We start from the raw sequence: 22,765 nt of genomic DNA, 5'->3' as shown, positions 1-22,765 counted from the left end.
AGATTAGAACAAACAGTCATTCTGAAACAGCCTAGTGTAAACTAAAACCCTTCCTGTATTGTCATTCAAGTTAATACATGTAAAAATATAGCACGCCATTCATAGTGAATGAGGAAATTTCTGCCACCTTCAGACTTTCAAACCTGTCTTAGATGGTTGGAGGGAGAAGCCTAAACAGACAGATGGGTCAGGTGGTTTTCTAGGTAGTACTGTTTTCAGTCAACAGAGTCATAGAAATGTTTGTGTTGTTTTCTCTGAAGTTTCGTTTTGCAATCTCACCATCAAATATTTTACCAGAATGCGAGCAGTGCCTAAACCTGACAGAGGATACAAATGGGATGTGTATGTCAAACTGGGAACAGCTTAGCTCCTGTACCTGTGGTCACAGAGGACATCCATCTGTTTGATTAGCCTGGGGACATAAGCATTTCCAGCTGATAATCTTCATTTGAATAAAATGATTTTGGGAATGGGAGTGGGGATAAAAGGGGGCAGATGATAATATAAATATATGTTCAGGTAGGGAGATGCGTTGCCACTGTTAACGATACTCATCAGGGGGTGTTGAAATAGAATTCTGACGGGATGGGAGCAAGAGCAGGAGTTGAAGAGATCTGCGAGTTTACTGTTGATTTCTGCAGACATACCAGCTCATTTAGTAAGGTAACAGCTCCCATTGCTAGCCACTTAATGTGTGATTAATGTGCCACAGGATTTCCCCAGACATTCATAACACCTTTAGGAATAGATATGACAATGACTTTATCACATGGAGTCACTTCATACTATCTGCATCCCTCTTAATGATTTATATATTCAGGAGTGATTTTATCACTGGTACTCAGTAACGTAATAAATGAGAAAACTCAATGGTCTGTAAATTACAACATTGATTAAAGAAGTGATTACTGATATAACTCTTACATGACTGTGATAATGCTTGCTTATATTTCAGGACAGCATTTACATATTAATGATAAATCTACTGCAGCGTTTAGAAATACTTTACAGCTTTAATCAAAATGTAAACATTTATGAACAGACAATGTTTATTGCAGAGAAAATGAGTAGACTTGGGTTACTCTTCAGTGGATGAAATCCACTCCAGAGCCAGCTTTGTCGCGACAACTGAAAGCAGCGTCACCTCCTGATGAAGGTACTCATCAGGGTAGAGCTTTGATTTACTGCTTGCCTCTACTGAAACCTGTTTTGGTTTGTGGGTTCCTCTTGACCAAGCTGTGAAGGAGCCTTGCTCATTATAAATTCCACAGCACTGTGATCCCTGCATAACAAAGAGAAAAATCAAACACCAGCTTCATAAATAGTATCCAGTCTTTAGGCATGTCCAGCATAATTATGCCTCCTGAGCCAATGAAGGATTTTTGTGTTCAGCTGCTCCCATTGTAAAAGGCCATCATTAACATGCATAAAGGGAAGGGAGCCTTTTTTGTTTGTTTTTGTGTTTGAGATGCCGGGGTTACACTTTGAGCTTGTTTTGTCTCAGTGATTGCCTTTTCTTTTCTCTCTCTCTCTTCCCCCCTGCCCCCCGCTTAGGTTTCTGACAGATGTGACTATGTTTTTGTCAATGGCAAAGAAATGAAAGGCAAGGTGAACGCGCTTGTGAACTTCACCTATCAGTACCTGAGTGCTCCTCTGCAAATCACAGTCTGGGTTCCACGCCTGCCTCTTCAGATCGACATTTCGGACACAGAACTGAGCCAAATAAAAGGCTGGCGAGTCCCAGTTGTTTCCAACAAAAGGTGGGTTTGAGTTGCTGAATTTCTTGGGTGTTTTTGTAAAATGAGTGGAGTTGATGTTAAGTCTCAGCAAAACCAGCTGCAGCACCTGCACCCAAAATGCAGCATTTTCCCTGAGGAACAGCAGTACTGGAATCCCCAGCTTTGCACCAGACATCTGCAGATGTAATAAAGCTTTTAAAATCTGTGGGGCTTTTGTTTCTCTGTGTGTGTGTCCTCTGCAACAGAGTACAGTGTGGTGCTCTGGTAAGGTCCACTTATAGAGCTGTAGTTGTTCAGACATACCAGCTTAGCTGAAAAAGTGGTACAGCCCTTTGTATGGTCCTTCATCATGCAGGGTAGCCATGAATCAGCAGTGGTCCAAAAAACCAGAAGGGAGGGCTGTTACTTAAGAGGGTGCTCTCCTTTAGCACTCCAATGTTAGTTTTCACTAATATTCTTGAAAATGTTTCTTTATGCTTCATTTTCTTATGAAAAAAGGCCCACCAGAGACAGCGATGATGAGGATGAAGATGAACGGAAAGGAAGAGGATGCACTCTGCAGTACCAGCATGCCATGGTGCGGGTCCTCACACAATTTGTAGCTGAGGATTCTAGCCCCTGGGGTCAACTGAGCTACCTGCTGGGCTCAGATTGGCAGTTTGACATTACAGACCTGGTGAGGGATTTTATGAAACTGGAGGATCCTCACATTGCCAAGCTGCAGGACGGCAGGATTTTGATTGGACGGGAAGTAGGAATGACAACGATGCAGGTACTGTGCTCTACACTGCCACATTCTGCCGTTCCCATAGAGAACCTGTGTGTGGGTATAACTCCAGGATAGTGTTCTGCTGTCTTGAAACAGGATGATTTCCTATTACATTCCTGTGACCTTCTGGAGCATTGCATGCAGCATTAATGCAACGACAGTGATCCAAGCTAGAGGTGGTCTGAGGCATGCAGCATGGCCTGGAGCTGGAAGCCATGGAGCCTTCAGAGTTGTTTAGGACAGGCAGCATTTCCAGGCCCAGTGAGAAGTCAGTGCTCTTGCCCCACATGGATGCAGGTTACCACCAGTCAGCTGATGGGCACTATTTAGACTTTTTGAGAGAGATCTTTAGATTGTGTCAAGTTTCTTTTGACTTATTTAAGCATTAGTTCAGGAAAAAAAAACACAACCCAGTTAATAACCTCAAAACGTACAAGTGGCCAACATCATGTCGCAGTTCTGCCCCAGCTGAATCCTTACTAAAGCCAATGCATGAAGACTGAATATAGCTAATCTAAGCTGTAGATATGAGATGAGGAAGGTGGAGGAGACAGTATGTGCATGAACTGGCTATCCTTAGTTCCCTAAAGATATCAGTACGGCCCTTTGTTTCATTAAAGGGGAGGATATCCTACTACCTTTGTGTTCCGTCAGGAACAGAAAAGAGAGAGAAATGAAAATTTCCAAGCAAAGAAGTGAAGGACAAGTCCTAGATGTTGTCCCTTTCAAATGATTGGGAAGTAAGCCTGATGAGCTCATCCATATTGGGACACAGAATAACAAAGGAAGAAGGTCTTAAATCAACTCTTCTAGCAAAATGATGCAAATAACACAACTGAGATAGTGTAGCTCTCAGTATTGGATGCAATGTTCTCAGCCACAGCCTCTCTACTGAATGTTTTTCCAACTCTGCTAATGAAATCAGACTGCCTTTTCAGTGTGCTCTGCCATTTCATTTCTATACATAAAGCTTTGGAGACAAGAAGGGACGATGACCTCAAGAAAGGTTATTTTAAATGATCAGCCTTTTCCTAAGTTGATTCTTTTGTGTTTCTCCAAAGGTTTTGTCTCCTCTGTCTGACTCCATCCTGGCAGAGAAGACAGTGACTGTGCTGGATGACAAAGTGACCATAACAGACCTTGGAGTCCAGCTGGTGGCTGGGCTTTCGCTCTTTCTTCAGCCAAGTGCAGCAAGTAGTCGGGCTATTGTGGCTACAACCGTTGCCCAAGAGTTGCTTCATACTCCTAAGCAGGTAGTGTACGCTCTGTATTTACTGTTGCCTTTTGGGATGGGGCAGTGTTTTATCAACATGAAGTACAGATGATAATTCATAGCAGACTTTAAAGTACAGGTGTGGTACGTGTCCATGTCAATTGCTTTCCTCTAGAGATACTCTGGAATTGTCTTCTCATTTCTTCCCTTCAAGTATGGGCTTAATCTGCAGCAAAAGTTCTGACTACACTGAAGTTTATATTATTTACATTTTTAATACTCTTTCCTTAAATGATGCAACTTCAGTTATTTTCGCAACACAGGCAGTCTTTGGACAGTGATCCTTGTTTGCTATGAGCATGCCCTTGTTTTCCATGCCAGAGAGCACAGAGCTCTGTGTGTCACAACAATTTAATATTTTGAAGAGCTATAAAATAGAGGCAGAAGATAGCCAAATACATTTCTTTTCCCTCCTGGAGTCACGGCAGACTGCCAGGCTCCTCTCTCCTTTTATTTTTTAGGTGGATTTTGGGGGGTACATCATTCAGTTCATGTGCTGATCCTACTTAGTTTAAGCCAGCAAATTCCCATCCCTGTAAAGGGAGTCTATCAAGCAGCATGTTTCAGGTCCCAACCCACAAGGAGGAGAAGATTGGAGAACACCACCAGATCAAGGCAAACAGTTGCTGTGGAACAGATTGAAAACAAGGGTCAGTAGCAGTGGAACAAGCTGTATGTTCATTGCTCTTTCAGTCAGTTCATTTGAAGAGTGGGACTGGAGACAATGCAATTAAGTCCGTCCACAGCTACTCCTCACACAGAAACTGTATTTCATCTCACATAGATAGGGAGAGATCTCAAGTCAGGTTTTATGGCCCATTTTCATGATTATTGCTACCTAATTTTCTGGAACATAAAAATAATTTAGATAGTTTTATAACTTAGTGACAGGAAAATGTCCAAACTAGAAGGACATGCTGCCCATCTGTTCCATTTACTGCACCCTGTAAACATAAGAATCTTATGTAATTAACCCATTTATACCCTTCTCCAGGGCTTAGAAACTGTGTCTGACATACTGTCTTCAGACAAAGACGGTAAAAGCAAAAGCTACAGCATGCCTAACCCAAATCTGTTATGTAGGACAGAGCACTGTTTGTCCTGCAGCATCGTTGGAAGAATCATGGCTTTGACTGCAGATAAAAGAGCTTGTGATTCTGGAAAGGTTGCTCAAATGGATAGATGATCTGTGCTGAGTATGCAAAGATCTTTACCAACATCAGGTTATGGCATATTATGATAGTGCATTTCAGCAGTGCACAACATGACATCTCCTGTTGGATTATGGCATGGCAATGTGATCTGACGTGTCATTATGTATCACTACAACTGGCAAGTTATGAAATGGTACAAAAGACTAAAAATGTGTGAACATGGTTTGTTTTGAAATTAGTTTTCCCAGCCTCTGTGTTATGGAACGATTTTAGTGAAATAATTCGTTTAAGCTTTCTTTTGCGAGATAATTTCAGTTTCCTCAGAGTGGCACATTTCTGATAGGGAAGTGACTGGGCATATCAGACTCTCATTCTGGGTAATGCCTTCTGCTTCTGGTACTGCTGGGCAGTGGGGGGGGGGTTCTGTCCCCTACTGTCCTCTTCCTGGGCCTACAGTCGGCACTACTGCATCATGCTTACTGAAGATACTGACGGTAAAGCAGGAGGCATGAGAAAATCCAGCACCTTTTTCTCAGTAAAAGAAGTTTAAAATCTGTTATTTCTTCTCCAGAGTCCTTCTGGGAAAACCACACAGGACCTAGACTCTATTAAAAGGCAGTGGAAAATCTTCTCTACACCAGGATCTGGAATGCCCAAGGAAATCTGGTTGCTTAGTAGTAGTCCCAAATTAGTCCGTTTTTCCCACTCCTACACATGGTGCCTTCTGTCCCAGTTTCCTGCAAGCACAGAGCAGCATGTTCTTGTGGAACCCCACTTCAGTCTCTGCCTCTTTTCCCAGCTTCTCCAGTTTGGAGCCTGCCCTACCCCCATTGCCTCTGCTTGTCTTCCCACCACCTCCTCTCCACCAGGAGTAAGAGAATTGTCCTGCCTGATTCCCAACTGAAGGCTTTGCTGGGAGCATCACTGCTTGCTTTGGGGAATTTGTGAGGGTCTGTCCCTGCTCAAGGACTGTGTCTGCGGTCCTGTTCCTGCTGGGTCACTGTGGATCCCGAGCACAGTCCCTGGTGAGTGGGGCACTTCAGCAGGGCTTTCGTCCCAGAGGCCTGAGCTAATTCCACATACTGTGCAGTTCACCTCCTACCTTATTGTAAGCCACTCGTTTGTTCTTAGGCCCGAGTCTTACTCAGCCTATGGACAGGGCTTGCCCAAGGAAGAGCTGTTGAAAAGAGACCTCAGGGACTTTGCATCACCGCCAAAGTAAGAGGGGAAGAGATTTCACACTAGAAAATACATTGAAGGAAATAGTCTTAGCATAGGAGTGGCCTGTAGAGTCACGTACATCTTTTCCTTTCATTTGCAGTTTGAGTGAAGGATATAACATTTAAGTCACTTGCCCTTAGAAGAATTAATGCTGATGTAGGAATGCTTGTGGCTAAATTTTGCAAGAAGTGACTCATGGTTTGGAGTGTATCAGCTGAGATCCTTACTGAGCTGGAATTTCAGAAGGCGAGTGCTGAGTGTTTTCTGAAAATCAAGCCCTTTTGAAAGAGGATTTTTTTCAAGGGGACAGCCCAGAACTAAGCATATACTTAAATGTTGCAATGACTTCATTATTTAAGTGTGTCTTTTGCTGTCAAACAAGTTTATAAAAAGGCCTGAATAACTCATGCAAACCTTACTGATGCAACTGAAAAACAAAATAACAGTTCAGAGAGCTGAAGGTTTTATTTTTTCTCAGGAATTGTTGTGTATGTCTCAGCATTGTTAGATGGAAAAAACCGGCAAGTGTTCTTAGTCAAATGTTTTCCTTGGCTCCACTTTAGCAACTTCAACAGCCAAGCTTCAACACAGATTAGCAAATGTCCTTGGGTAATTGGTACTCTGGCAGGCACAATATTGTCCCTAGCAGATTAAGCAGTACATCTGTAGAGTGCAATGGAAGGCATTAAGCATTATACAGATTGTGCTATTACAGATCTTTCAATATCATAGAAAGGAGTTTAGTATTTTTGCTATCGCTTTCTTTCAATGAATATAATGACTAGATTAGTTCCTTGATTATAATGACCATGCCATGTCTGCATAAGTAGCACAAAGCAGCCAAAACACAAGTCCTGAAAAGTTGGCAGTTTCTCCAAATACTTTGCAATCTAAAGAAGATAAGCTAATTTTTTTTTATCTTGGATGCCTTAAGTTAGATATCTTTATCTATAATTGAGCAACTAATTACCTGAGGTGACGAGGTGACCTTGAGGGATGCTGAGACCATACTTTTTTTTTTAAAAAAAAAAAAAAAAAAAAAAAAATCGATGAGAAGCTCATTGGCACTGAAAAGTGGATCAGTGATTTAGGTACCTAAAAACAAATACAGGTTGACCAACTTTTAAATGTCAAAGTTGAAGCATCTTGCGAAAATTTGGAAACTCTAGCTGTGAGCAGTTTATTTTTAGTGGCCATCTGCTCAGGTAGGAAAGCCGTTCCATTTGGCTTGCTGAAGGTTGTTAAAATCAACACTGCCATCTTAAATGCTTCTCCAAAATGTAAATAAAAGAAAACCTACTGTGTCTAAGTGTTTTGTGATCTGAGTTTCAAGGACTCTTAAGTTTCAGCTGTCTCTTCAGGGAAACTCAGTCATATCTTCGCTTTTTCATCACTGTAGGGTATTGCATGTGGTCTAATGAACTGAGATGGGAGAGTGAAGAAAGAAAAAAGAAAGCCTTTAATAAACATCTGTGTATTAATGTATCTCATAGTGCTACAGGAGAACTGCAGACATTTTCTTAGGGAAAAAGAGCAATGTTAGTGCTTGCTAAAGGCCAAGTTCTTCTCTTTCACACGTGTAGTTCCTGTTGACATCAGTGACAAGACCCAACCCTGTGAGGTCATCTGTAACCTCAGGGAGTGTCCTCCAAGATGTCCGCTCTCACTCTGATAGGAAGAGTTACTTGCATGACCCTGCCTTTTGGATTGACACAATACTGCCCTGTTTTAGCTTATGCCCTTCATGCAAACTAGTTCTGAGAGTTCACTGGCATCCCACAGTTTAGTAACAGGTATTAGGTGTATTTTTATGGTGTGGATTTGTTATCCCATTCTGGCAGTATAAATTACACTTAAATTGTATTTATGTATCTTCTTTAAACTGACAGAGGAATGTAGTAGTTCACAAGTATGACAAAGGAATTAAGCAGCATGGGAAAGGGAGAAAGGATGTATTGTTAGATAAGAATCCGAATTCTTCCCTTGCAAATACAAGCAAATTCCCACTGGAACAGAATGTCACATTAGCAGATTGGACAAAAAGGAGAGAAAGAAATACACAGTAGGGGAATTCATGGTTTGAATTAAGATCTGAGTCTTGGCTGTCTTTCATTTCCACATCATAACAATCAAGCCCAATTTTTACTACACGAGCCACAGGCTTAAAAATAAATGCACATGTAATACTGTGATATTTCTTGTGATAAAATGCTAGGGAAACCCATTTCAGCACTCAAGTCCCCAGACAGAACAATGAGAGATGGTCTAGTAGAAACTGCTAAGAACAGTATTCCCTTGCCTTTATTTGAGGGAGGGATGTATTTGTTTTCTTCAGAGCCATCCAGATATCCATTTCTTTCCTTTGGTGTCCTGCCTCACTCCAGGACTACTGCAGCTGACCCCAGCAATTCAGGGCTTATTCACAGATACTTTTATTTGTGCCTTAGTGAATGAAGACTATTAAAAGACCTCTTTATTCTGAGCATGGGATGAAGTCAAATATACAGATCAGTCCTCTCATCTGTATTTCTAAGGAGAAGAATTCTCTGAAATGCAACCAATCCTACACACTTAACTCCCATATTTTTTGCTTGAAGAATACAAGATATATGCCCTGACACCAGCTTTTTTTGAGAAGATATTGATGGACACTTTGCAGTCACTGACCATGATGCTACAGGTGGGCTCAGTGGAACATCATAAGATAAGCAGACTTTCCAATGGTGTATGGTGCTTTAGAGGGCAAAATAGTCATCAATGTGGCTCCCAGATTTTCACAGGCAACTTGTGCAAGTCCCAGCACAGAGGGGCTCATTAGATCTCTATTTGATGGGCTTTCTACTGAGTTTCTAAACCAGCTCTGCTTCCTGCATTCAGGTTGCCTTTTGGAGTGTGAGCCTCCTTGCTTTATCTAGGTGGAACGGATGTAGCCAGCAAACAATTCCATTTGTGGTGACTCATACAACAGGGTTTGAAATATTGCAGGTCAGGCAATACAAAGTTCCTCGGGGGCTGTTGTTTTCCATTAATACCATGTTACTTCTGTACCCTGGTAATTTCTGCTTTGTTTTACTCACATAAACATGACAAGTGTGTCTAAATTTAGCCCATATCTGGGCTAAACTATACCAGTTGCTCTGTCACCCAATGACCCCTCACCAGTCAGGAAGGGGAATCAGGAAAAGGAGAGCAGACCCCTGGACTGTAGTAAAAAAATAATAATAATGAAACAGCACTAATACCAGCAAAGGTGTAAAAAAGGTATACTCAGCCAAATGGATATGCAGCAGTCACAGTCAGCAGGAGAGCAGGGAGAAGCCAGAGGAGGAGCAGGAGGAACCCCAGCAAGAATCCCCCAGGAGCTCCCCTTCCTCAGCAAACCCTCCCCGTTGATAACGCCCATGACGTTACGGTACGGGCTGCACCTGCAGCTGACTCAGCTCAGCTGCCCTGGCGGACTGGAGCTGCTAACAGCCTGCCCAGCGTGGCTGGGCTGGGATCCTGGCCCAGCCAAACTAGGGCAAAGTGGATAACAATGGAGATAAAACTACTAACAAAAAGTGAAATGCAGATTTATCCAGAAGATTTATCAAGTGGCGTCTTTGGACTGATAAGCAGCAATGTAATTCAAGGCCAGAAAAGGTGGTGGAACTGCAGCAGATCAAGAACTGGCCGACTTGCTGAAGTTACACCTGGAATGGAGGAATAGAACAGCAACGGCACAAGGGAAAATGTACACAAAGTGTTTGTCGATAAATAAAGTTTTTTATGTGCTTAAGAAAAGCATGATATTTGATAATCAAAAGTGGCTGGGGGAAGCAGTTTCTTAATCTCCTCTGGACTGGATTTTGCTGTCATTAACATGACCTGATGTGCATTATCTGAGTCACTTCACATCATTACAGTCACCATACAAATCATCCTCTTCTCTAAGAGATGCTGGCAGTGATGTGTAGTTGTGATTCATTTCTTCTGGGAGTGCAAGTGAGTACGTGTGTGTGTGTGTGTGTGAGTGTGCCTATGTGAGAGAGGGAGGAAAAGTGTAGGAAAGAAAGGCTGGAGAGCCACACAATCCCTCAGACTATTTGTTTATGCTTGATAATAAATGAACACAAGCATTTGTCACCTCAGTGTTGAGGGCATCAGACTAAGGGCAGCAGCTTTGCAGGTAAGAAGACTCCAATCCATCTTCATCTGCTGATAGTAATTGGAGGACCTTGTCAGAGATTTCGAGGGGATTTATTGATGCAGTACGTAGGATTTGCGGAAGCAGCTCTTTGAAGGACATAGTACTAAATCATTTCTTGTTTCTTTCTTTTTTTCTTTTTAGCTTTTCAGAATTTATAATCATTTGGGAAATTCACTTCCTTCGCCTGCCTTTAGTTTTCCTTTAACAATATGAATGAAACTAGATGATCTCTTGCCAAATAGAGTATTTGGGCTCATACAATAAGCCTTGTCAGGATTTGAAATTAGAGAATTTTCTATCATTCTGTTTGCTTTCCCTTTTAATTAACATTGTCCATATTATAAGCATGACAGTGTTGTGTTGTGTTTTGTGGTATTGTGTTGTGAAAAAATTGGTTCTTCCTGTGAAAAAAGGATCTCTTGGAAATAAAAAATGTCAATGCTGGTTGAAAATAATGGCTAAGCTATTGCACACCTCTGTTACCTATAGTAAATCACGTGTGTGCCCGCAAATTTCAGCTGACTGCCATTTCGTTTTTCTCCCTCTCGACTTCATAAAACCAGGAATGCAGAATAGTGGAGAAACAGTCTAAAGAATAAAAGTTGTTTTGGAGTTGTGTACAACTTTGTCAAATGCTAGCCATTTGGGCTGAATTTTTCCATGCTGGCTAGCTCTTAACCTGAAAGGTGCCTGAGGACTGCTAGAGCAGAAGGGCATCAAGATACGAAACCAAACAGGGATGTGAGTATCTTGAAGATGACCCGAAAGAAGACTATTTGGCTCCTAGTACATATTCCTGTCCAGTGTCTGGATGGAGACCCAGATCACTCAGAGAGGCTGTTCTATCACCGATAAAACTTACTTGCATAGTAAGGGCCATAATCAGATCTGGGGCTTTGCAACGCTAGGTATGCTGTTTGGCTGTTACGGAATGCACAAAGGACTTAATAATGTAAATCCTTTCGTAGAGATGTGGAACTATGGGAGTCCTCAGCAGAGCTGGAAGGAGGCACAGGCCTCGTAATTTCGAGCCTTAACTGTACAAAATTCTGTGCTTATTTTCTCATTCTGCTCTCCAAAAGAGCGCTCCACTGGCAGACAATGTCAAGCCTGTTGTGATTGAAATGGTTCTGGTGTTTTTTCCTTCCATAGGTTGATGAAAAGTAAGTATATCTTACACACCTTCTTGATGGTACAGAAGGCTGTCCTCTTGTTTTAGGGAGAAGGAAGGCAACAGGGTGTTGAATTGCTGGAGGACATGCATCTTTTTCTCTCTACAGATACCCATTCAAAGAAAAAAGTGCTTTACTCTCCCACAACTGGGTTTGCTTTACTGTGGATTTCTATGATAGAAATTTAAGCTGTGCCCTGCAGCTTTATGTTTCTGTCTCTTCAGCCATTTCAGGGTTGTTTCTCTAGTGAAAGCTGAGCTGTTTTAATTTCCTTACGCAGTTCACCCTTCCCAGCTTCTGAGCTACTCTGGCTACATTTCAGCTATTTGAAGTGCATTTGAATCTCCAAGAACTTTGCCTTCTCTCCTGTTGTGCCACGACTTATTTTTCTTCTTTCAGTCCCTCAAGAACTTGCTGATGGCACTTTGGAAATCAAATAGTCGTTATAGTCCGCACAGCTAAATGCCCCTTGCTGTTTTCATTGAAAAGCTTTAAATTTAACTAGAAGGGTAGCAATTCCCTTTGTTTATAACCATAGCATAACAAATTGTAGCCAATTGAAAACCATATTAGGTTGTAAATTTGTATTATGACTGGACGTTAACAGGGTGGCAATGTTTTTCCCCGATGGTGGTTTTCAGCCCAGTTGTTCTGATGTACCCAAGTGTAAAGTTATTAGGGCCATCTGCAGTTTAAGTCTGGGAAGGAAAGAACTTCAGTTTTGTGTGAAGCTGCACTCCAGCAATCTGCCTGCATGTCTGCTGGCTAAACAGGCAAGTCATAGAGCGAATGAAAAAATAAAGAAATCTCCTGCAAGGAAAGCTACTGAGACGTGGAGAAGTAAATATCTATATCATCTGGATGGGATTTCAAATGGCAAAGAGCTGACCTCTAGCTTTGTGTTTGCTTCTAATGATGACTTCTAACAGTGCTACCTGCAGAGAACAAAGACAGTCCAATTAAATCCAGGCCATTTGTATTTTTATTGTAGAGAACATACCAGAATCCCCATTCTCTTCTCCTTGACACTGAAATGTGGTGGACTTTTTAATTATCTCAAGGATAAAGGTTTGCTTGAAACAAACCTTTCTGCAGCAAAATGGCAATTGTTCCATGAAGTGTTTTCTTTCAGGTGAATCTTCTGCTCTAACCATTTCCAAGATACGGTGGTAGCTCCTTATTCCTGCTAAGATATTTATGCCTTGCTTAATTTGACAGCTCCCGGTGACACCTGTGCATGGGGAACATGAGGAAAATAAGTGTTCTGTCAAGTGCCTCTAGTAATTTTTCTGGTTTGTCTCTTTCAGCTTTTGTACGACAGGAATGACTTTCTTTATAAATCATGTAAATTATGGCTTGTTAATGAGTACTTTGGTATTACGGACATCTCATACCAATTATTTTATATGTTCTTTTGCAAAACATTTGCAGGAAGGAGTAACAGTGAAACCTTTAGTGAAAAATGTGACCAATTTTCTGCCCCATCAGTTGGAGCTTGGTTTGCTTTAAATGCAGTGCAGAGCCATTGTCTTCCATTTCCTCCAGCTGCTGTTCAGAGCTGAGAGATTGATGAGCTGCAATGGGTTGAGCTGTTTTATTTAAGACCCTGTCTTTAACCATATCCCTCTGCTTTCAGGAAGCTGTAGTAAGCACCTGGATTCAGTTCAGTGACAGCTCTGTTACTCCGCTGGACATTTATGACTCTAAGGACTTCTCCCTTTCTGCTGTATCGTTAGACGAAGCTGTTGTCTCGATCCACCAGAATGCTCCCTTAAAATGGCCCGTCGTGGCAGCAGAAGGTGAAGGTCAGGGCACCTTAATCAAGGTGGACATGTTGATTTCTGAAGCCTGCCAGAAGTCCAAGAGGAAAAGTGTCCTGGCCGTGGGGAATGGCAACATCAAAGTCAAGTTCGGCCAGAATGATGCAGACTCCGATACAGGCGGAGATTATGATGCTGATGAGATTGAAAACCACGCTAGCGACCGGCGGCACAAAGTGTCAGATCAGGAACGGTATGGCCAGGATGGACGATACTATGGTAGCTCTTCAGCAGAGAGGGAGGAAGGCGCCATCAGAAAAGTCAGTACCACAGCAAAATCCGTAATAAAAAATAAAGTAATTAAAAACAATAGGCTGGATGGCAGCAAACTCTCGGACGATAGCCAGCTGCAGAACATTCCTATAGACTTCACCAACTTCCCTGCTCAAGTAGACCTGCCGAAAGGCAATGCAGGCATGGAGGAAAATGACCTGGTGCAGACTCCTAGGGGCCTTAGTGATTTGGAGATCGGGATGTATGCTCTGCTAGGGGTCTTCTGCCTGGCAATTCTAGTCTTCCTAATAAACTGTGCAACATTTGCACTGAAATACCGTCACAAGCAGGTTCTGGTGGAAGGACAGGCCACCATGACCCATTCTCATGACTGGGTCTGGCTGGGAAATGAAGCAGAACTGCTGGAGAACACAGCAGATGCATCACCTCAGCAGGATGAGCACACAACTATTATTGACCGAGGCTCGGGTTGCGAGGAGAGCAACCAGCTCCTCAATGGTAGTGCTCAGAAGAACATTCAGAGCCAGGTTCACAGGTGCGCTGACTCAGGGGGCAAGCTCGGAAAGGAACAGAAATCTGAACCTTTACATTCGCCGACATCTAAACGGAAGCGGGTAAAATTTACGACATTCACTACCATCCCACCCGACGATGGTTGTCCTACCGTCAACTCAATCCTAAATAGTAATGACGATGACATTAAGTGGGTGTGCCAGGATATGGACCTGGGGGACTCCAAAGAGATACGAAACTACATGGAGAAGTTCAAAGACAAAGTGTAGCTCCTTGCTGGTTTTTTGGGTTTAACCACACCTTGATGCCTTCAGTTCTACAGTATATATTGGGACAGAAGAGGGGGAGGGGAAGCAATCACCAGGAGAAATGATGAGGCAGTTTTTATAATCAGGGAAAGAAATTTGCCAAACTGTCCATGGTTTGTTTTTGTTTTTCACTTTGATTTGTTTTTCTAGCAGTTATTCTGCTACTCATGGATTTAGGAAGTGGAATATAAATAGCAGAAAGGAACAAGGAAATCGTATGACCAGTATGTTGAACTGGGCAAGACGAGGTTGTGAAAATTTCTTTTATGGGTCATACAAATAATAATGGTAGTAACATTTCAAAGTACCAAAAATATTTGTAAAAAGAAAAGAGAGAATATAAGAACATGAAAAGGGTAAGCAAGAGACAAACAATAACTTGTCTATATTTCTAATAAAACATCACAATTATGGACATAGGACCCACAAGGAGACTTTTTAGATTGTTACTCAAGCTGTTTCTTTTTATTCCTTCATTTGAAGTGAAGGTGTGTCTTTGTCATTACATATGAAGGAGGAAGAAATTACCTGGTATTTTTTTTACTTTTCTGTTTGTCTTGTAAGCTGAAACAGAATAATTTTCCCATTTGTACTTTTCTTTTAAGTATCTTGAAAACAGGAAAATTTTCGATTCAGTAAGTTCACAATGGACCAAGAACATTTTGTTTCTAAGGTAGCTATAAAAAATCTCCTGTCATTTGAAGAATTCAGAGGATAAGTGTTGACTAATAATTTCCATGTGGTGTCTCTTTTGAAAGCTTAAGCCTCCATAGTTTCACCCTAGCTAGAAGTCTGTTCTGTTTGGAAGAAGTATTCATTTTACTTTCAAGTTTGGTTTGTTTATTTAGTTGTTTGTTTTAAATTTCCACAACCAAAGTTCCCATCTTTCACCAAGGGAAGAAGGTGCTGTTTTATGTTACCTTTTACAAGTAACAACAATGGGAGTGCCCCACTGGTGCATATTAAATGTACCTGGAGCTGAGACCATCACAGGCCAAATATGTACAGCCTGGATTTGGGGTTTTTTTGCTATGTCCATGAATTCATAATTCTGTGCTGTAATTTTCTGTTTATGCTAATGTCAGCAGCTCTCATCAAGTTCTGAAAGTGAGAAGAAGAATGGACAGAAAGACACTGATTGTCTCCAAACTTTTCCTTGTACTGGGAGAGCTGGCCTCTGGACAGACTGTTGGAAGGGAGGGAAATATTGCTGAAGCAAGATCAAGAACTATCTGGAGCTATTTTAGAGAATTTTTTTTTGCCATTGGACCAGCTAAGACTGAAAAGTTTAGACTAGATTTTAAAGCTCATGTTTTGAATAAACACATATAAAAACAGTAATAAATCTGAAGCAAATAAAAAAATAGAGTCGTAGATTCGTTGTGTAAACTGGTAGAACTGTGTTGACTCAGTGCCAGTTTACGCTAATGGAGGACACAGATTAAAATCTGTACGGTGAGGAAACCACTGTCATCCAAAAGCTTTTGTAACTAAAAGGAAAATGATATATCCAGCCTTTTGGAAATCAGTCTTATGTCTTGACTGTTAGCCAGAAGCACTTGCGTTGTCCTGTCTTTACCATGTATTTCTTTTTTTTTTTTTTTTAATTACTAAACTCAGTAGTTTGGTTTTTTTACTTGGACAAAATCAATCCTGCCACCCAGTAACATAGATGGACATTTTAACAAGATATGCCTAGTATGCATTGTAGACTGAAAGAATGTAATATTTATTTATACATGTTATACAAATTGTAATTAAAATGCTTTACATGGCTTGACAAATTAACCTCTCTTTTCTGAGGGGAGGGGGCTCCTTCTGTCACTTCTGCGTTGAAATACTGCATCCGCTGCCTAACAGCTGAAACCAAATTTAAGCCGCTTTCTGAAGGGAGGAGAATAGAGATGTATGAAAGTTTTTCAGTGCTCTGACCCTTCTTTTGCGAACCGCTTCCTCTTCCCACCCAACGTGTGGTGATGATGATGGATGGCAGGAGAAGACAGCAGTCAGGCACAGTTCAGGGCAGTGTCACTATTCATCTTGTTCATCTTCATGCCTACCATCAGCACGAACAACTCCAGGACTCTTGCTTCTCATGTGTGCAACTTCCGTGCAGCCCAGTCATAATTCATTATGTTGCTTCTCTGATTGATACAGCAGGTTCAGATGGAAGCAAGTTTCACTGAATCACAACTGACATATACAAAGCACCCTGTATCCCAAAGGACCCCAAGCAACTTTACAAGCTAAGCACAGTGATGCGTCAGCCACACCTCAGGGATCTGTATATCTTCCTGGGAAAACACAGGTGTCTCCGAGGTGAAAAAGGCATTTACGGCACGGAGCTGCGCAATAACAGCAGAGGAACGCAAAAACCAGTGTGGAGCAAAAATGATACACCATGGTAGCACAGAATATAGTTGATCAAAGTGCATTTTTAAGAAGCCTGTAATGTGCTGAACAGCCCCTGTTACAGCACCTATGAAGAATGGCATCTCCAGTAACCCAGTGTTCCCGACGTTCCTGGGATACTGGTACAGCACTGGCTGGAGAGGAAAGGGGTAATTACTAAATCACTGTTTCTAGACCTTGCACCCTGACTTTACTCTGGTTTTGGCAGCTGAGGCTTTATAGGATCAGAACAGAAAAGAGTATCTCCATCTAACAAAAGCAGTTGGCTGTGGAGAGAAAACCTTGTGAGAAGAATTCATCTTGCTCTGTATTTTCATGATGACATGTGCATCTTTCTTGGTCTTGCTATCTCACCACATTGTCTAAGAAAAGTATTCCACAGTGAATGAAAACATTATTCCTAATTCACCTCCTCCAAAAGCTCAAGTGCTTTTTTTCAAGAAAGAAAAATGTCTCTTCTTTGAAATTAAAAGGGGGAGGAAATCAAAGGTTCCCATGAGAAACTGTTTTGCAATTCCTTTTTAAAAGCAGTGATGTAAATTTTTGTTGAAAGACACACTCCTGTATTAATGCAACTCGGATTGGATTCAGCATTCCCAAAGAGGAGCAGAGCTCTTCTGTTATGAATAGGAAAATTATAGGTTATTCATTGTTTCAATATTCATTGAAATAATCGCTATTTTTTGCTTTTTGTTTGTTGACTGCATGTATAATTCTCTATTGTCTGTAGATGCAGACTTAGGCAGTTTGTTTGAAATAACTACCGTTTGGGAAAAATAATTCTAATATACAGTGATGATGCTTGTGACATTGGCCAATACACCCATGATGCCTCCTTGGGAGCAAGAATTTCACTGGTGATTAGCTATGTGTCAGTTCTCAGTGACAGCATTTTGTCACTATATTTAAATTAGAAAAGATAGTCTCTGCAGAGTTTCTCCAAAGTGGGTGGCTTCAGAGGCTTGCACACGTAGAGTCCATTGCAGCCTGGAACACCGGGTGGGACGCTTGCCATTCACAAATACGTACGGCTTTTTACACATGCTGCAGATTACCATGGACATTTGTTACAGTTCTAACTTGCTCTTTATCCTGTCTGTGTCATAATAATCACTTTGCAAATGCTGATAACGACGTACCACTGCCAACACGAGCACATGCATGGCCAAAGGGAGAGGCTTAAGCAGCAGTTCCTTAAGTGCTGCAGGACTCGGGGGCAGCCAGTGCAGCCACTTTCCCAAAGCAAATTAAATGGCAACATAACATCCCTGAAGCACATAAAATGGTTTTTTTCTGGTGGTTTTTTACTAACATGTGCCTGTTATTGATGTCTTTTAGTTCTTGAGTTATCAATTAATGGACTTCAGCTAATCTCCGCATTAGCAACATGGTGGGGTTTAAATCTGCAAGAGGAAGACACCTGACATACTGCCTGCCGTAATACGGCATCGTACTATAGCGAAGAAGAACACTGCTCCAGGTTCTGTGCCATGTATGTGATAGTCGTTGAAATGTGGAAAATACGTTCAGACAGGGCATGATGTGTTTTAACAACAGGATGCGAGGCCTGTGAGGGCTGGGGGGAGGAGGACTCGGGAAGCCTCTCCAGTCCTAAGGGCCTGCTTCAACTATTAGTCACAACTACAGCATTTCTGTCGAGATCCACACCTGCTGTAAATCTGTGTGTCTCCATTGAAGCCATCTGGTAGAGCCATGCTAATTGACAGCACCCAGGAGCCTGGACTTTTGATCTAATATATGTGAGAAGTCCCTGACTGTTTAGGAAGAGTTTTAAAGCTGCTTTGCCATGTGATAGAACTGAATTTGTGTGCTTCCCTGCATGAGGGATTTGTTTGCCCCTGCTATGAAAGCGGGAAGAGATATGGCTAGCAGGAGCGTTCTGGAGACTTGGGCAGGGTGGGGGCAGGGCCTGCCTCTCCTGCCACAGCCTGCTATCTTCCTCAGCAGCAGGAATTGTTTCATGTATCTTGGTATTTCCTTTGCTAACACCTGCCAGCCCGGCTGTTTAGGTTGTTGCTTCAAACAAAGCAGGGAAAACATCTCCTGCTGCTTGCAGCAGCCTGCTGCCGTACATACCTGCTGCCTAGGTCTGGGCTGGCTGAGCTGCAGAGGGGCTTGCTTTCTTTCCTGGAAATCCTGGCGCTGTGCTTCTCTGTGCTCTTTGTAGGTCTTTGTGGTTAACCCCAGGCAGCAACTAAGCTTGCCCAGCTGCTCATTCACTCCCCTCTGGTGGGATGGGGGAGAGAATTGGAATTGTGCACCCCCAGCCTCCTCACTGGAGGTGTGGGGTGAGGAGCAGAAAAGGCCTCGGCTCTGTGTGAGCGCTGCTCAGCAGCAACTAGAACATCTCAGAGTTATCAACACTATTTCTAGCACAAATCCAAAACATAGCCCATACTAGCTACTATGAAGAAAATTAACTCTATCCCAGCCAAAACAAGAACAGTCTTAAGCCCAGAAGAAGCTTAGAAGAGGCCATTGATTTTGACTCTTGTAACTCGTGGCGGAACAGGAGCATGTCTTCAAAGTTGCATCATCTTTGCAAAGGAAGGCTGTATTTGAAGAGACAACAGAGGGAATTTAAAAAGGCAAAATTCAGCCCTGCCTTCACATTTAATTTTTCTGAAGCTACAGAACACGGTGCTTCAGAGACAGAGGCAGATACTGAAATTTTTCAATTTATCTTCCACTGACCAAAAATTCTGTCAAAGCCCAATTCTGAGTGAGCCACCGTAAATGATCGTCTCAGTAGGGAGGAAACCACCGGGCTGTGAAATATCATTTATTTGAGAAATTCACATTGGGTCAAATGCCAGGATTTACATTTCTTAAGCTTTGCTGTGCTGCAGTTACAAAGGCACTGGGATCGGGTGCAGAGCGCAGCTCTGAACATCGCTCTTGGCAACATGCCTTACTTGCCAGATGAGGGAATCTGCGAGTGCCAGGGGTGCATGGCTGCAAAGATAACACGCTGCAAGGTACATTTTTCTGTCAAGGCGCCAAGATGGAAATTCATTAATAATAATTTGCACTTAGAGGAGAGCCTTTCATCTGAGAAGCTCAGTGACTTCCAATTGTTGGTAAAGGATAAAAATGTGAGCAGGCTGAAGGGGCCCTGCTTTCTCAAATGAGTCGGTGCCGGGGGGAACACATTGCCCTTCCTGAGGCCCAGGAGCCCAGCTGTACCCGGGGGAAGGCTGGGCCTGCCTGCTGGAGGGAGGCATTTAGTGAAATCACCTGGTGCAGTCAGTAAGAGGAGCCTGGCCCGCTGGGGGAGAGGAGAGCGTTTGGGGGGTTAAGCACTGTGAGAGCTGTGCTTCTGGTGGAGTACTGTAGCTCTACTGTTGCTGTGAGGCTGCTGGTACAGAATGGACCTTGACAAAAAGTGAGTCCTGATGTGTTTGGGTTTTTTTTTTTTATTACTGGGCTGTGTTTCGAGGGAAGGGGAAATCATATTGCTTGCTTGGGTGTCCCAGGTTCGGGAATTGGCAAAAGAAACTGTGTGTTGATTGTGCCTTGCCTTTGGCAAGAGGAAGGCCATTGCTAAGGGAATAAGGTGCAGTTTGCCTGGCCTACGTGCGTGGGAACATGTTGTAGTGCAAACTCAGTGTGGTACATCCTGGATCAGATGCTGGATCCCGAATCCTTCTGATACGGCTTAACTGCTAGGAAGTCCCTATTGCTTCAACCAGGGAGCATGCTAACTTGCCCTCAGCTTCTAGAACTACTTTGATGTTGATTAAATTTGAGAGGTGACCTGAAAAAGGCTCTCGCTTTTGCAAAGCAGGGATGCAGTTAGTTCATGGTGCTCCACCCAGCTTGCTGGGTTGGAAATAGGACAGTGACCCCCAATGCTTGTGTGTATATTTCTTCTTTCCTTCTTGCGAAGCTCCAAGACCGAGTAGCCATAGCAGCAAAAGTGTTGCTCTGTTTTGAAAGACTCCTAAGCTGGATTTCAGTGTTTAAAAATAAGCTCTCAGCAAAGATGCAGCAGCCGGCAGAGATAATGATGCAAATTACCAAATAACTCTCCCTCTTGATTACTTATTTTGGACAAACTCAGACCTATTCTTTTTATGCTTATGCTAGGGAGGGATTAAAGCTCTTTGTGTGAAGTGATGGTGTCAAAGCCCCTCCTGAACATCTCGGAGACAACATGTCTGATGCTCAGCTGAGCCATATCGTTGCAGACACCCCGTACAAATCATCCCCTTGGCTGCTGGAGGGGTTGCTGTGTGCGCTATCAGGCACGTTGCAGCCAATTGTGCATCTTTCTGGAGATGCAGTAGCATGTTTAGAGATAGCTGGCAACTTTTTTCCTCTCCCTCTATTTTCCCTTTGAGTCTGTATCTGAAGGTTTTTCAGGTGGCCCGTTTCCAGCATGTTTTATGGCTGTTTAGGGTGGTAGGTGCAAGGGACACTGCAGTACCTCTGTGCTCTGGCCACTGAAGTAGCTTCTCAGCCCTTCTGAGCCTTGTGCTGCAAGACAGCTGCAAGGGTCAAATTCAATCCCCTGAATTCAAATAATGTGAGTAGCAACTGAATTCCTGGAAGCCACAGTTTAGGTTGGAATCATTCATAAACAGATTGCAGCACCATAATTATCTGGGCACTTCTGTCTGGCTACAAATGCAGGATAGGAGGGAAATCTTACGGAACGTTTTTGGTAGTTTTTCCACTCACACATGGCCTGGTGGAAGAGGCACCTGGCCTGTTCTGCTGCCGGTCATATCAAACTGCTCATTCAACTGCTTGTTTCTTTTGCTCTTGGATATTTTAAGCTGCCATCTAGCTTCCTGAGATCGCTGATGTAACTTTCAGCGTTACTAGTGAAAAGCCATTGGTACAAATTCATGTTATTCAGATCGACTGTGGGGAGAGGGAAGGTGGAAAGAAGCGTGGACAGGTTGTGTTGCAGAACTGAAGAATGAGACCAAAGTCCCATGAGAGAAAAGCCTTAAGTTCTACCAAGGCCAGGATTGCTTTCTTGGTTTGCTTTCTGTAACGTGTGTATGATTTCCCAAACTGCTGTGGTCTTTCCTGGTTTGGAGTGATAATTCTGCTGGCTTGGCGGTAAGATCTGTGCAACCCCCCTGAGGCTTAGGATGGCTCTGTTGCCTGGCTCTCATTATGTGGAGTGGGAGCAGCTCAGCAAGTACCAGAGCCTCTGCTCTGACAATCTGTGCTAACGCCTGAGGAACTGAATGATGAACAGCACTGTTGGTAAGGGCTGTCCCTATAGTTGGTAATCTGGCTGTATGTGATAGTGATTTATTCTAGGGGCAGGTCATAATTGTATGTTTTCTGATGATGGGGAAGATTTTTACTTCCCAAACTGAGTTGTACAGTTTATGAGGCTCTAGTACAGCTGTCCAACTACAGGCGGAAAGTCCCATTCGAGACAGGCAGACACCCAAAATGCTGTGTAGCTAACAATTGTCACTACAGTGTCATTTAGCAGCAATTGCTATAGGAGCAGAATTGTCTGGGGACTCTTATCTGGTTCTGATGACACTATACATCTTAAAACTGGGCTGAGGTTACCGTAATGATGAGACTTTATTAATTTAATATGATATTGCTACAGGGCCTCTTCATGGATTGTCTGAAAAGATTAATATTCTTTAACAGAAACACTTTGGCAAATCAAGTCACCATTTCCTATTCTTCCACTCCACCCCTGCGTTTTGGGATCTGCCATTTACTTTTTCCATCATGCCTCTAGGTTCGTCATACCACATCCATCAGCATGGCATGAGTTTTACACACTTTTTTTTTTTTAAAGTGCTCCAAGAATATCTTCTCTGCTTTGCAGGGCATTTTGTCTTCTTATTTTAAAGCCTACTATTACAAAACTAAAATGCAAGTTCGCATTGGGAGAAGTGGGTCTGATAACTGATAACTTCAGGGCTTGTTGGAAACCCACCAAGGAGACTAAAA

At 42.6% G+C, this 22,765-nt stretch overlaps 1 protein-coding gene across 1 annotated transcript; it reads left to right on the top strand.

Annotated features, from left to right (window-relative positions):
- Nucleotides 1–1,596: 1,596 nt before the first annotated feature.
- Nucleotides 1,597–14,353, top strand: LOC104351869 (transmembrane protein 132C). The gene is made up of 5 exons (XM_086474195.1): nucleotides 1,597–1,760; nucleotides 2,238–2,511; nucleotides 3,570–3,761; nucleotides 13,154–13,658; nucleotides 13,704–14,353. The coding sequence occupies exons 1-5, from the start codon at nucleotides 1,597–1,599 to the stop codon at nucleotides 14,351–14,353; spliced, it is 1,785 nt and encodes a 594-aa protein (XP_086330321.1).
- The last annotated feature ends 8,412 nt before the right edge of the window (nucleotides 14,354–22,765 follow it).

Source organism: Leptosomus discolor, chromosome 16, assembly GCF_034619465.1.
Source record: "Leptosomus discolor isolate bLepDis1 chromosome 16, bLepDis1.hap2, whole genome shotgun sequence".
NCBI classification, from domain to species: domain Eukaryota; kingdom Metazoa; phylum Chordata; class Aves; order Leptosomiformes; family Leptosomidae; genus Leptosomus; species Leptosomus discolor.
The sequence above is the reverse complement of the archived record's forward strand: the minus strand, read 5'-3'. Positions and strand labels throughout refer to the sequence as shown.